We start from the raw sequence: 12175 nt of genomic DNA, 5'->3' as shown, positions 1-12175 counted from the left end.
ATTATAGATTTGATGTTTCTCCGATTTCCTAGCGCCCGCAATTCTTGAACAGTACCAATTGGCAAACTCGAGAATATAGAGAACGTAAATTAACGAGTGTATTACACAAATAAGGAACGATAAATGAAATTCACACAACTTCTTACAATTTAGTGCTTGGGAACGTATTTGAACTTCTGTCCACAGTAGGGGCAGCGGTTTACACCACCGTTCGGTCCATTCACACGCAAGTACTGCATGGGGTGGCCCATGGGTCCACAGCCTACGTAATCAGCTCAGCTACCAAAAATCCTTTACCTCCGTCGCAAATGATAACGGGCTCGCTTACTTCAATTACAGGGCTTTGAGACAGTCTCCACTCGGCGTCCGAGTGCTGCTTGTTATCGGCATGCTATACAGCTAAAATAGAACGCAGAACTGCCTACGGGCTCGATCTTGACCGTTCTAAACGCAAACGAGCGGGTGACTACGGGAGCAGCGAGTGTTCTTGCTTTTAACAAACAAAATGCAGTGCTTCTAATAAGAGAGGCCATAGATAGCTAGATTGTGGAATTAATCATGAATCGGAAACCGTCCGCTAAAAGTGGGGAATAATCGTTTTCACGCTTTCTCTCGGAACATCTATTTTCCAATTATGTACAGATCCACACGTCCTTGGAAAGCGCTGAAGGTCGCTGGCCTTGGAGAAAAGGGTAGTTTTCTTCATCGGAAAAATCTCACAGAATAGTGCTTCGGCAGAAATGTCGTCTTATTAAAGACCCCACATCGGATGAAATGCAAGACTTCGCCATGAACGCAATGTTCACTTGTGTACGTATTGCTGTGTAACGTGCACAATAGATCCGAAATAACGCATTCGGTGTGTCGGCTCCCCAGCTCTATCGACCTATCCGCATGTTTGTGATTCGAGACTATTCCACTGTTCCTGATCCATGTAGTTCGCTCATTCGGTCAATCATAGCTAGCACAACTGTCAGCAGAACAGCACATGTCATTGCCCTTGATGCCTTATTTCAATCCACGAATCGAGAGCCGTTCCCGCAAGCTCATGGGGGAATTTGAGTCCTGTCTCAGCGATCCCTGGTATGTGCTACGGTTGGTGGAGGTGAGAAAAAGGAATGTCGCTTTCGTGGCCAGACCCCACACAATCGGAATCAGTTACATCGATGGCTTCGGCAAATACCAAGAGAAGGAGATCTCTGGATGGGAAGCTCAAGTCTTCCAGCACGAATATGACCATTTGGAGGGCAAAACGATGGCCGATATGTGCACCCAGAAGGGAGTAGTGTGCGTTCATCGCGCTTGACCGTAGTTATACATGTCCAAGGAGCGATACAAGCGATGTGAGGCGTATTGGAAGAAGGTGGAGAACCTGCCCGATTTCGAGGCATTGGCGAAAGCGTCCCAACTCCTCAGCAATGGAGGGTATTGGGGTCCGGAAGCCGAGGATTCGATCGAGCCGGAAGATCTGAACATCGATGCGTTGAAGTCGCAAATGAGGATGTTTCTTCAGTTCTATGATAAGGATGTGGATCCAGAGAAGCTGACCAAGGAAGATCTAAAGAATCTTGCAGAGAGAATTGTTTATAAGTTGCAAAATCCTACGGATAACGTTTCTTCAGAATCGATCGAGGGAAAATTGTAGTTTTAGCGTTTTCTGTGTTTGAGAAATAATGAAAGGGGCTTCTATTGTTGTGTGTAATGAAGAGGAATGATAAAATGTATTGCTGACTTGATAGCATGAATAATAGTGGAACTAGAATACGACAACTTATTATGGAGATGTGACAGTTAGCATTGTGTACTGCGATTTCTGAATGTGACAGGAAAGATTTATGGGTTTGTTATACGTCATTCTAGGGTGAGAGTGGGTTGCTGTTTGTATGCGGATGGTTTAGTTGGGTTGTTTAGATAATCCAAGATACTGCGATACACTACACCATTGAAAGTTTATAATCACTTGAAATAAACAAATCTGAAGAAACATAATCAATCATATGACATTGAATTTATGTTATTCTAACAGAGAAACTCTGGAATAACGAATGATGTTACATATTCTGTTAGTAACCACAAAAATGGGCCGTGTCGATCACACTAGTTTAGAAAGCTAGCGAATTCGTATGGAATGAAAGTAAAGGGTCAATAAATGAAATAATAATAAATACTACTATTATTTTTAAACAATTGGCATTTGAATATTACTGGACGATTGGAATGGATTATTGAGATGCGGATAAACAAATTTACAGAATCAAACAATACCAGAGAAATGATCTTTACTTATAAATACTATTTTATGTTAATACTTCTGTTTTGTTAAAATCTTACATTCTGTATTTGGCAATTAACAATTATTTTTGTTTTATTTTTCTTCGACTCAGGATATGCATGTGTGAGAGTATTATTAACATATATTGCATGTTGTAGTCGTAACCTGAGAGTCCCAATAATTAGCGTTTGACTGTTTATTCCAAACGTGTGGAAGGACGATTGTATTCTTGAATACAGTGTATGAACATATTTCCGCACTTTGAATTTCCGCTATATATTTAAATGCTTTTAACATTTGAAAGAAAGAAGGTTGGAAAAACTAGTAAAATATAAAATATAGTGTATTTCCATAGGAGTAATGGTCGTATAAAGTGTTGTATGAAGTATGGTTAATAATCACCATATCTCTTTTGTTATGTGACCATATGATGATGAAGTATCGATATTACAATAAGGTACGATACTAAAATGGAAAAATCTTACCATTGTGAACATTGTAAATACAATTATTCCTAGTATTCCTACGGTTATTGGCCTTATGGTCATATAGGAAAAACAGAATAATCCCATAATTATGGGTGGAAACCATGTGAAAGATATCAAAACGTTTGATATAATACGATGAATTTAATGGAGACTTTCAGAGAACGTGATGGGAAATATATAGGAATCTTAAAATATATACCTAAGGCAATGGATGTATATTGAAGCAACTGTATAGAGAATAATATCGTCTACTGGTCTAATGGATATACCATGCCCATTACAATTAGAAATGGAGTAAATAGGAATAGCCTATCAAACGTATCCAGTAGAATGCTAATAGATTCGGTTAAATCAGCATGCTCCGAAATATTGCATTGTAAAGACTAAGGATTTTGGGATGAATTTTTATTATGGAAGTGTACATAACTAAAAAAGAGGGGAGGATAAAGAATGGATAAGAAAAGTAAATCTGTACGAGACATTGTCCGGTCATTTTTTTATTTCTGCGGACTATTTTAAAATCATAAGAATTAAATAGCATGCAAAGGACGATATTCTTGGAGGTACCTGTCCCAGTTCTTGGGATTCCAGGTGTCTCTACAATGCTGACTTTTTCTTTTGAGTTCACGGCAATTGGCAAATTCTAATAGAGAGAAACTCGGAATAGCACTCTGTGCTCGGGTCGATCGCTTGGATCAAAAAGCGAAGAAATCGCATAAAGATAAGTAGTAGAGTCGATCGAAATATCGATTTACTATTCTTATCGACGATTGTTCATCAATCGCCGTTCTCTAGTTCTTGATCCATTCGTTTACCCAGTTACGTATATCATTGTATATCCATATACGTATTTGTGGGAATATCGCATGATGGGAGCTTTCCCAACCGTTCACGATTCCCTCTTTTACTTCGTGAATAATGTCTACATTGCTAAACTAAACTTCCAATTTAAAGTTGAAAGACAAAACCATTCAACTTGAGTTTTTTGCCGGCACAGTGTTATTTTGGATGAATAAATGTCAGAATGTGGATAACACGATGTTTAATAATATCGTGTTCTGTCTAAACGCCAACTAACTCCCATTCCAGTATGAACGTTAAGTTTGGAATTCTCGGTGATTATTCCTCTGGTTTATTCTTCTCTTAGTAGCAACTCTTTTTGAATAGTAGGCTTCATCATCTTTCCTCAAATATCACCATTGAACTTTTTTCAAAACACTTCCTACACTACTGTGTTCCCCATTGCCTCCCCATTCGAGTTTCTCAGTTCATTTCGTGCAATGCCCTCGACGTATGGCGCGAATGCCCCCTATTCTGTGAATATATGCCCTAACTATTAATTGTTTTACTGGATTTCTGGGAAGTATTCTCATTATTTTTCTATCTTTGTCATTATGGGTATTTGCGATATTCCTAAGGTTAACAAATTAACTGGTCTTATTCTGATGATTGTAAACATTTTCTTCCCCGGTAGAGTTTGTATTGTTTTTGTGAAGTCTAGGTATTGGTACCATTATTGGTGCCGTTATTAATGAGGGTGGTTGCGATGCCGGAATGCTGATTGCCGGTGTTTTGCAACTTTGTTTGACTGTTTGTGCCATTGGCTGGATCTGGTCTATCTATGTGGGATGCAAGATGGGCTGCTGTAGAGATTAAGTGTGTACTTGTATTTGTTGCCACAAACACGGATAAAACCATTTAAACTCTTTCTTTTTACATGCTTCAAATGTTAGCGAACCATTGTACCCTATTCCCTAAACCCACACCTTTATCCCGACTAAACCTATAATCACACGCAGTAAGCGTAGCCCTCTTTTGATTTCTATCGTCATAGAACTGTCCGTTATAGTAGAAATCATCCGTAATTCGATTGCTGGAGTGATGATTGTATGTGTCGCGTCCCTGGTGCAAGTTTGTCACTACACATAACTCATTCCTCCTCGCATTCCAACTCTTCCCCAAGTCGATCAGCGGGATTTTCTTCAGAAGCGTGAAATACATAATGTAGCTATCAATCTTCCTCCGTCCCACGACTGCGCTCTGCATCCTCTCCACAGGGTACTTTCTGCTGAAGAAGAACACATCCTACAGTTCAGCCCCCGCCCTTCTTCTACGGCACTGTTGATGTTCCGCAGCCCCCATCTCCGCGGAATATCCATCAGCGATTGCTTCACGTGCTCCATCGAATCGTACGACAGCACCACGTCGTCCAGCGACACATCGTACACCCTTCCCGCGATGCAATGCTGCTGATTAGAGGGCGCTGTTCCCTACTGCAGCGCGGAGCTTTCCGTTTTTCGTGAGCTGCGCGGTGATTCGGAGGGCTTCGAAAACGTCGGGAGAAATGAGAACGTCGCTGTTGATGTACGCGTAGTACTTCGAAGTGAAGGAACTCTGCGCGAAGAGCAGGAGATTGCGGAGGATGGGGAGGTCGTAGCGATTGCGGCGATAGTTGCTTTCGACGACGATGTCGTGGGAACGGCACAAGTTGATGATATAAGGATGTCTGGAGAACATGAGGACCCGAACCGCTTCGTGCTTCTGATAGAACGATAAGAGATGAATTGTGTTGTTGAGTTTCGACGGAATGGCTCTCTAGGATGCTCAAAACAAACAGGAAGCGCACGTTTGAGTCGGGAGGAAGCTCGGCGGAGAGGGTGATGACGACAAGGCAGGGGTATTTCGACGATCCGCAGAGAGTTGGAATACGCGAGCGGCTTTTGGATCGTTTGCGGTCCTTGTAGAGCGTGAAGAAGCCTGCGTTTTCGCTGAAAGAATCGTCTTCCGAACTGGCGTCCAAATCCAAAACTGGGCTGGAGGTTGACGACGATTGGGGTTGGATGGAAGGGGACGAAGAGGGCGACGATTCGGCAGTGGAAGTGGATTCGGTTGGCTTGGAAGGAGAGAAAGTCGAAATGGAAGGGAAGCCAGTGGTCGGGATTGCATTCTTAATCGATTCATTGGATTCACTCATAGCTTCGTTGGATTCTTTAGCCTCATTAGACTTATCAGATTGAATAGCATCATTGGATTCACTTAATTCACTGGATTCATTAGATTCACTCATAGCTTCTTTAGATTCATTAGATTCACTGAATTCACTGTGTTCTTTAGATTCACTCATAGCTTCGTTGGATTCACGGGATTCACTGGACTCACTGTTTTCTTTGGTTTTATAGGCGTCATCGGCTTTCACAGACTCAGCATCTTCAATAGAAAGAACCTTTGCATTGAATGAAGGCAATATAGCGGCTTGGGTGGATGTTAAAACGGGCATGGATTCATTACCATTGGAGGAATCCTCAAGAGGCTGCGTAGTCGCTGAGCGGGTCTCATTTGATTCATCCGCTCTTTGATCGACGGGGAAAACAGTGGGAGAAAAGGGATTGCCAAGGTCATTAAGAGTACTTGTGGGTTTTAAAGAGCCAAACTCTTTAATTCCCGATGTAGGGGACTCAGTGGGAGTGGCCGACTCGAGAATACTTTCACTTAAAGAAGAAACCGATGGTATAAAATGGGACTCCTTATCCTAATACAATAGAAGAGATAGACAAACCGTACCGAATCCGATTTTATATCAAAATGAAAAGGAGCCTCTCTTGAGGCTAATTGGTTTCTCAAACCAGATTCAAAAACATTATTCACTTTATAAAAACTATGTTGAGCATCCTCCACACGTAACATCCTAGAGGTATCAGCAACACAAAAACTATAGTGAAACAATTCAAACCCGTGGTAGTTTGAACCACACTTATTATTTTGATGCCACCTAGATGCCTAAAATTATAAGTCCAGATGCAATCCTACTATTTGGAGTTCTACACTCACAAACAAAAAAAACACAAAAGATAAAACATATGAATAAAGACGCATTTCTCTTGTAAACCGTATCAAAAAAATACTCTATTTAACCTGTTTTTTCCCTTATAAGTGGTTATTTTTATAACGAGATGGAAATCTGTAAAAGCGAAAACAAAACCGAGGACAACTATAATATGGCACTTATAGTGCCACAGTACGTGTTCGACCCAGCAACTCATGATCTTGTTCAATCTTCTGGGGAGAACGAAGTGTCGAACATTCTAGATCATGTCTCCATTCAAAATGGAGTATGTTCTATCGAAGATTCCGATGCAGTGACAAATCCATCTGAAACTGGGCACGACGTTTATAACGACTCTTCTCCTCACTTTATTGGAAATTCACGAAGCATTATCGATATCTATACAGCTCTCTACGAAAACCATTCGATTTCGAATGTAATCCATTTCATTCGTGTCTGTTTGATAGATTGTGCAGCTTATAGGTAATTCAATCCTAATTGGAGACAAGATGAGTGATGAGCTCCTAAGTCCTGCGCAGCAACAATTACTACTCGATTCTCGATCGTTTTTGTTGAGATTTGTATTGATAATAGAGTTTCTCCGGTGTATTATCTAACAGACACAACGCGCTATCTTTTGGAGTATCCAGAGGACGAGTCTGATTTGTCTCTAACTCGAATCGGTTCAGACCCAGTGAATTTCAGCAGTATCTTTGATTCCTCCTCCTCCTCCTCACCACCTCCCGTTTCTCCCTCTCCCACTCCCTTATCGTCTTCGTCTTCGTCTTCGTCTTCGTCTTCGTCTCATCCTCCCACTGCTCCCGTGAGTCACCCTGAGCATCCATCCGACCTTCCCCCAGACCCGAAGCCCTCCCACTCCTGCTGGAGCCACATCGTTTTCTGGTCCATCGACGACCACTGCGTTGCCTCCCCTCTCCCCCCTCACTCCCAGTGCATCCTCGAGACCGACTACCCCGTCGTCCACGACGCCGCCTGCAAGCCCACCGCCGTGCATCTCCACGACGCCCAAACCCCGTTCACCGAAGACGAAACGCTCAAGCTCTACCTGAACAGCGTGATTTCCTCCGCGCAGCAAGTCGTGATCTACAACATTGCCGACAATTCGCCGCAATAGTCCCCTAATCTTGACCCTATTTCACGCGCAGCGTCACGCTCGTCAAAACCGAAGACATCCCCGATTTAGTCCAGATCCCCGTTTCCACCAACCCACCCGACGCCTCGTCGCAAACGTCGCAAACGTCGCAATCGTCGCAATCGTCGAAACCGTCGAAACCGTCGAAACCGTCGAAACCGTCGAAACCGTCGCTGGACACGGAGGACTTGAACCGGCAAATCCGGTCCCTGACTTCGTTTTTGCTTCGCGGATTGACCGAGGAAGGTCCCTATTGGCTCGTCAAAGAGGACGGGAATCCCGCGGTGCATCTCATCAGCCTCGCCCACGCCGCCACCTCCGACCCCGCCGCTTCTTCGCCCGCCGCCCAGCGTCGCCAGACCCTCCAATGGAAGTCGCGGTTCCCCGCGGGACTGACGTCTAGAACGATGGCTCTGAACATGTGCATCCGCTACGCGTCGCTGATCGCCCAGGGCGCCTTCAGCGACCACCACACGCATCTGCAGCAGCAGCTGCAGCTCCACGCGCTTCTCCTCCTCCAGGTCGGCGTTTCCGGGGCGTTTCATCCAGGACATGCAGCGGCTGTGCGGGGACCAGCCGGCTCTGGCGCACCACTACGCGGACCTCTCCATCCAGCTCTTTCTGCAGCTCGCCGACAGCCATCTCCGCTCCGCGACGGCCAGTCCCGCGGGGACGGGCGCGCTGCGGAGCGATGTGCGGGCGGAGGAGGTGGCGCTGCACGTGGAGAAGGCGCTGGACTGCCTGCACACGGCGGACGAACGCATCGAGGCGGAGGCGAAGACGCTGGCGGCCTCGTCGCCGACGCACTCGCTGCTGTCGCGCCTGGAGAAGTACGCGGCGCTGCAGAGAACGCTGCGCGGGAAGATCGACGGCGCGTTGCGATCCCTCATTTTGTTCAACGTGCCCTTCGGAGGGGAGTTTCATGCAGACCGAGAAGCAGAGGTGGGACACGCTCTTCCGCGATGTGAACACGCTGCTGCGCCACGCCGCACGGCAGAATTCGCAGCAGGACGCCGCGTTTTTTGCCGCCAGAATTATCGTGGATTTCTTCCAGTTCGCCGTCACGCACCCCGATTTCCACGTTCCCGCCCTCCCCCGCGATTACACAGGCCTCACCGAACCCTTGCAGCGATTCATGAACGTCGGGTCCCGCGGGAATCTTGAGTTTAGAGCCATTCCCAAGTCACCGCCATTCTTCCCTCAGACCCGCGGTTCTCGCTTCTCCGACTGGCTCTCGCGCTGCTACCCGCGTCGTCGCCCGCGTACGCGAGCGTTCTGAACGAAGCTGGGCGGTATTTGCAAACGCGCGATCTGATTGGCTGCTTTCTGACCAATCAGAATTTTGCATCCGCAGTTTTCTGTTATCGCGAAGCTTACGAACGATTCCACGCGCTGCATGATGCGGTGAACGCCAGCTTCGTGCTGGGAAACTTCGCTCGGCTGCTCCGGAGTCCGCTGCGAGTGGGAGAGAGGGAGAGAGGTGACATTCAGGAGAAGGAAGGGATGTCCGGCGAAGAAGCGAAGAAGCAGTACGAAATGCTGCACTGGCTCAATCTGGGAGTGGACTTCGTCCTTTCCGCCGCGTGCGACGACTCCCTGAAGCAGAACGTGCATTCCAGAAATCGGGTGTATTTTCTAGTTGATGCTGGAGTTCTGCGAGTGTCAGCTGGAGTTCGTTCGCGTGCTGCTGAACACAGAGGAGAAGGAGCCCGGGTTCGTTTCCCGGACATTGGAGCAGTGCTCCCGAGTGCGGAATATCCTGGATTATTGTTTGAGCGTGCTGGAAATGGCCGTTTTTTGCTTGATTGGGGCGCGAATCGTAGAAAGACGAGGAGAAGCGAATGCGGGCGCGATCGCTGGTGGTGCAGGAAATGGTGCTCTTCGAAGAGGAAAAGACGGAAGAGAAGGAAATCTGGGAGGCCATCCGCTACGGCGAGGCCATTTTCGAAACGGTGAAGTAAGCTGCATCGCGGGAAAGGCGTGAAAAACAGGGAAAACGACATCAAAGAAGCCGTTTTAATCACAAGCCGCGTGTGCCTGCTCTTGCTGCACTACGCCAAGCAGTCGTCTGCGTTGGGAGATCGAGTGAGGGATAGGAAAATACCGCGGGAAAAGCAGCTGAGGGCGCTGCGAGAAGCGGTGAGCCATATCGTGCGATGTGCGCCACTGTTCGTGGGAACGAACCTGGATCGCAAGATTGAGTATTTCAATACGTTGAGCACGCGATTTCGAAATGTTTGGACCTGCATGGGAGCGCGATGGGTTGTAGATCATTTTTGGAGTCATGCGGATTGTGCAAAGCGAGACGGATCAGAAGCTCAAGGAAAGCGTGGTGAAGCGATGCAGACGCTGTATTCAGATTTATAACAATGATGATTTTTATCTCTTCTTTAATACAGTGGAAGAAGAGACGAGTCTTTTATTCGGCATGCTACTACAAAATTGATTTAATTGTACAATAGACCTCTTGTTTGTTGAACTAGCTGCGAGATACACGGGAGATTCATCGCGCGACATTTATGGTTTGATGGTTTTCTCAGAAAGTGCTACTCGAGAGTCCTTATTACCAGCATGCAACTCTTTTTTAAGACTGTTACTGTAGGGAATGTGGTTGATTTGAGCGAATGGTTCCTAATCGTTTTTTAGGGAAACACCGTCTCTCTTGAGGTTCAGCCCACGGAGTCCGTGGAGAACGTCAAGAAGATGATCCAGGAGAAGGAGAACATCGACTACTACAACCAGCGTTTTGTTTTCGCTGGAAAGGAGCTCGATGATTCTGAGGCTATCAGCGCCTGCGGAGTCAGCGAGGCCGCCACCATTGAAGTGCTCTTCAAGATGGCTGGAGGAGTGATCGAGCCCACCTTGGCTGCTCTGGCCAAGAAGTACAACTGCGAGAAGATGGTGTGCCGTAAGTGCTACGCTCGTCTTCCTCTTCGTGCTCACAACTGCCGTAAGAAGAAGTGCGGACACAGCAACCACCTCCGCCCCAAGAAGAAGCTGAAGTAATTGTGGATGGTTGTGTATGCTCGCTCTCGAGTCATGTTTTGTTTGTTGAAACAAGCAGAGAGAGAGAGAGAGAGAGGGAAATGGCGCTTTTCACGGGTGAGAAGAGGGGTACGACAGCGGCTCATACTCGTCGTCAGCATCGCTCTCTTGGGATTGGAAGGTCTGCTTGGAGAGAGGAGGAGAAGCGAGAATACCACTTGGGTCCATTGCACCTTGCCCTTCTGTGCTCTGATACCGCTTATCTCGTCGTTATGGCACAGCCTGATGATATGAAAGCCACTACGGGTAAATGTGCGGTCATGACGCACTCTGGCAAAGAAATCGAAAGGGAAGACATTCTCTATCTGTTTAGATTGGTGAATAAAATGTGTAACGGCCTATCGGCTTCGTCGTGGCCTATTCAAAAGAGGCTCATATCAATATCCCTTCTCCCCCCCTTTCTTCTTCTTCTTCTCCTTCTTCCTTGTCAAACCAAACAAGTCATAAATGAAATAGATCAAAAGACACTGATTATTCCTTCAGAGCCTTCTTTTCCTTCGACTTCAGAGCAGGGAGCGTCGCCACCGTACAGAGGAGAGACACAACGAACATGCCCCAAATGATCGCAAGAGAGGATTTGGTAATATGATCCCAGGTGAGACGGTCGGGATAGTACTCGTAGAACTAGATAATAAGAGGCCTTGCACGGAATAATACGATGTGACGCAGACCACAGACGTAATGATAACCGAGAGCATAGGTCAGCAAGAACTTTCCGGAGTAGAGGACCAGAGGGTGGAACTTGATAGCCTCAATCAGAGCGGGAACGCTCACTCCACAACAGGCAGTGATTCCGGCAGCAGTGAAACCTGAATCGTTAGAATTCTCCACGGAAAACGGTACCCATCCACAGACCCAAACCAGTCAGACGGTGGCAACCAGAAGACATGGTAGCCCAACGGACCTTGTAAATGGAGAGATGAGGAGACACCATTCTTCCTCTAGCATACTGTTCCTCGATGTAGCTACACAACTAACACCCAACACAAGGCTCTTACGACAGAGGTCTCTGGAACACAACAGGCGAAGCCTTCATAGCCAGAGTCTTAGTGGATCTCAACAAGGGTTGGAAAGAGCGAGCAAGAAGAGCGGGTTGCATGATTTCTACTGTGAATAAGCTAAATAAGTGGAAGTCACGGCAGAATCTCGAGTCTGTTTTGATTATTGATTGGTGTATCGTCCAATGCACGTTATTCCACTCAAGAGGATTACGATAAAGGATGATTCCAGAAATGAGAAAGCACTGAAATTTTGCGTCTTGTAAATCGATAAACCAAACCACCAAACTTGTCCAACCGAACCAGAAATTGATAGAATTTGGCCTTGATTATGGTTTGCCTTGGGACTCAATGTTGAGAGTGACATTATTTTTGCCAAAAATTGGTCATGGATAT

At 46.1% G+C, this 12175-nt stretch overlaps 6 protein-coding genes; 4 read left to right on the top strand and 2 right to left on the bottom strand.

Moving 5' to 3' along the window:
• Positions 1-116: 116 nt before the first annotated feature.
• GSBLH_T00001801001 (uncharacterized protein) lies at positions 117-533 on the bottom strand (the record flags this gene model as incomplete). XM_013040267.1 has 3 exons in its annotated part: positions 117-262; positions 298-391; positions 426-533. 3 exons carry the CDS (start codon positions 531-533, stop codon positions 150-152), a joined length of 315 nt encoding a protein of 104 aa, XP_012895721.1. The 3' UTR covers positions 117-149.
• A 101-nt stretch (positions 534-634) lies between these two features.
• Positions 635-1645, top strand: GSBLH_T00001800001 (uncharacterized protein; the record flags this gene model as incomplete). Its single annotated transcript, XM_013040266.1, has 6 exons — positions 635-692; positions 728-810; positions 841-934; positions 966-1083; positions 1117-1282; positions 1313-1645. 6 exons carry the CDS (start codon positions 635-637, stop codon positions 1643-1645), a joined length of 852 nt encoding a protein of 283 aa, XP_012895720.1.
• A 2506-nt stretch (positions 1646-4151) lies between these two features.
• On the top strand, positions 4152-4423 carry GSBLH_T00001799001 (uncharacterized protein). XM_013040265.1 has 2 exons: positions 4152-4230; positions 4262-4423. Exons 1-2 carry the CDS (start codon positions 4206-4208, stop codon positions 4414-4416), a joined length of 180 nt encoding a protein of 59 aa, XP_012895719.1. The 5' UTR covers positions 4152-4205; the 3' UTR covers positions 4417-4423.
• Positions 4424-8008: 3585 nt separating this feature from the next.
• Positions 8009-8704, top strand: GSBLH_T00001798001 (uncharacterized protein; the record flags this gene model as incomplete). XM_013040264.1 has 3 exons in its annotated part: positions 8009-8109; positions 8140-8257; positions 8286-8704. The coding sequence occupies exons 1-3, from the start codon at positions 8104-8106 to the stop codon at positions 8702-8704; spliced, it is 543 nt and encodes a 180-aa protein (XP_012895718.1). The 5' UTR covers positions 8009-8103.
• Positions 8705-10284: 1580 nt separating this feature from the next.
• GSBLH_T00001797001 (uncharacterized protein) lies at positions 10285-10777 on the top strand. XM_013040263.1 has 2 exons: positions 10285-10334; positions 10383-10777. Exons 1-2 carry the CDS (start codon positions 10308-10310, stop codon positions 10740-10742), a joined length of 387 nt encoding a protein of 128 aa, XP_012895717.1. The 5' UTR covers positions 10285-10307; the 3' UTR covers positions 10743-10777.
• A 447-nt stretch (positions 10778-11224) lies between these two features.
• Positions 11225-11884, bottom strand: GSBLH_T00001796001 (uncharacterized protein). XM_013040262.1 has 4 exons: positions 11780-11884; positions 11625-11746; positions 11439-11590; positions 11225-11405 (listed from the first exon to the last, which is right to left on the bottom strand). The coding sequence occupies exons 1-4, from the start codon at positions 11815-11817 to the stop codon at positions 11253-11255; spliced, it is 465 nt and encodes a 154-aa protein (XP_012895716.1). The 5' UTR covers positions 11818-11884; the 3' UTR covers positions 11225-11252.
• Between the last annotated feature and the right edge of the window lie 291 nt (positions 11885-12175).

Source organism: Blastocystis hominis, assembly GCF_000151665.1.
Source record: "Blastocystis hominis, Singapore isolate B (sub-type 7) whole genome shotgun sequence assembly, scaffold_14".
NCBI lineage: Eukaryota > Bigyra > Opalinata > Blastocystidae > Blastocystis > Blastocystis hominis.
Note: the sequence above shows the minus strand (reverse complement) of the source record. Positions and strands in the feature narration are given on the sequence as shown.

What these genes read in the sequence shown, in the direction of transcription:
- GSBLH_T00001799001 (XM_013040265.1), top strand. Translation starts at nt 4,206, where the DNA reads ATGATTGTAAACATTTTCTTCCCCG. An exon ending in TGTAAACATTTTCTTCCCCG is followed by an intron (nt 4,231 to 4,261) that starts GTAGAGTTTGTA and finishes TGTGAAGTCTAG; the next exon opens with GTATTGGTACCATTATTGGT.
- GSBLH_T00001797001 (XM_013040263.1), top strand. Translation starts at nt 10,308, where the DNA reads ATGCAACTCTTTTTTAAGACTGTTACT. An exon ending in TCTTTTTTAAGACTGTTACT is followed by an intron (nt 10,335 to 10,382) that starts GTAGGGAATGTG and finishes ATCGTTTTTTAG; the next exon opens with GGAAACACCGTCTCTCTTGA.
- GSBLH_T00001796001 (XM_013040262.1), bottom strand. Translation starts at nt 11,817, where the DNA reads ATGAAGGCTTCGCCTGTTGTGTTCCAGAGACCTCTGTC. An exon ending in GTGTTCCAGAGACCTCTGTC is followed by an intron (nt 11,747 to 11,779) that starts GTAAGAGCCTTG and finishes TTAGTTGTGTAG; the next exon opens with CTACATCGAGGAACAGTATG. An exon ending in TCTGTGGTCTGCGTCACATC is followed by an intron (nt 11,406 to 11,438) that starts GTATTATTCCGT and finishes CTTATTATCTAG; the next exon opens with TTCTACGAGTACTATCCCGA.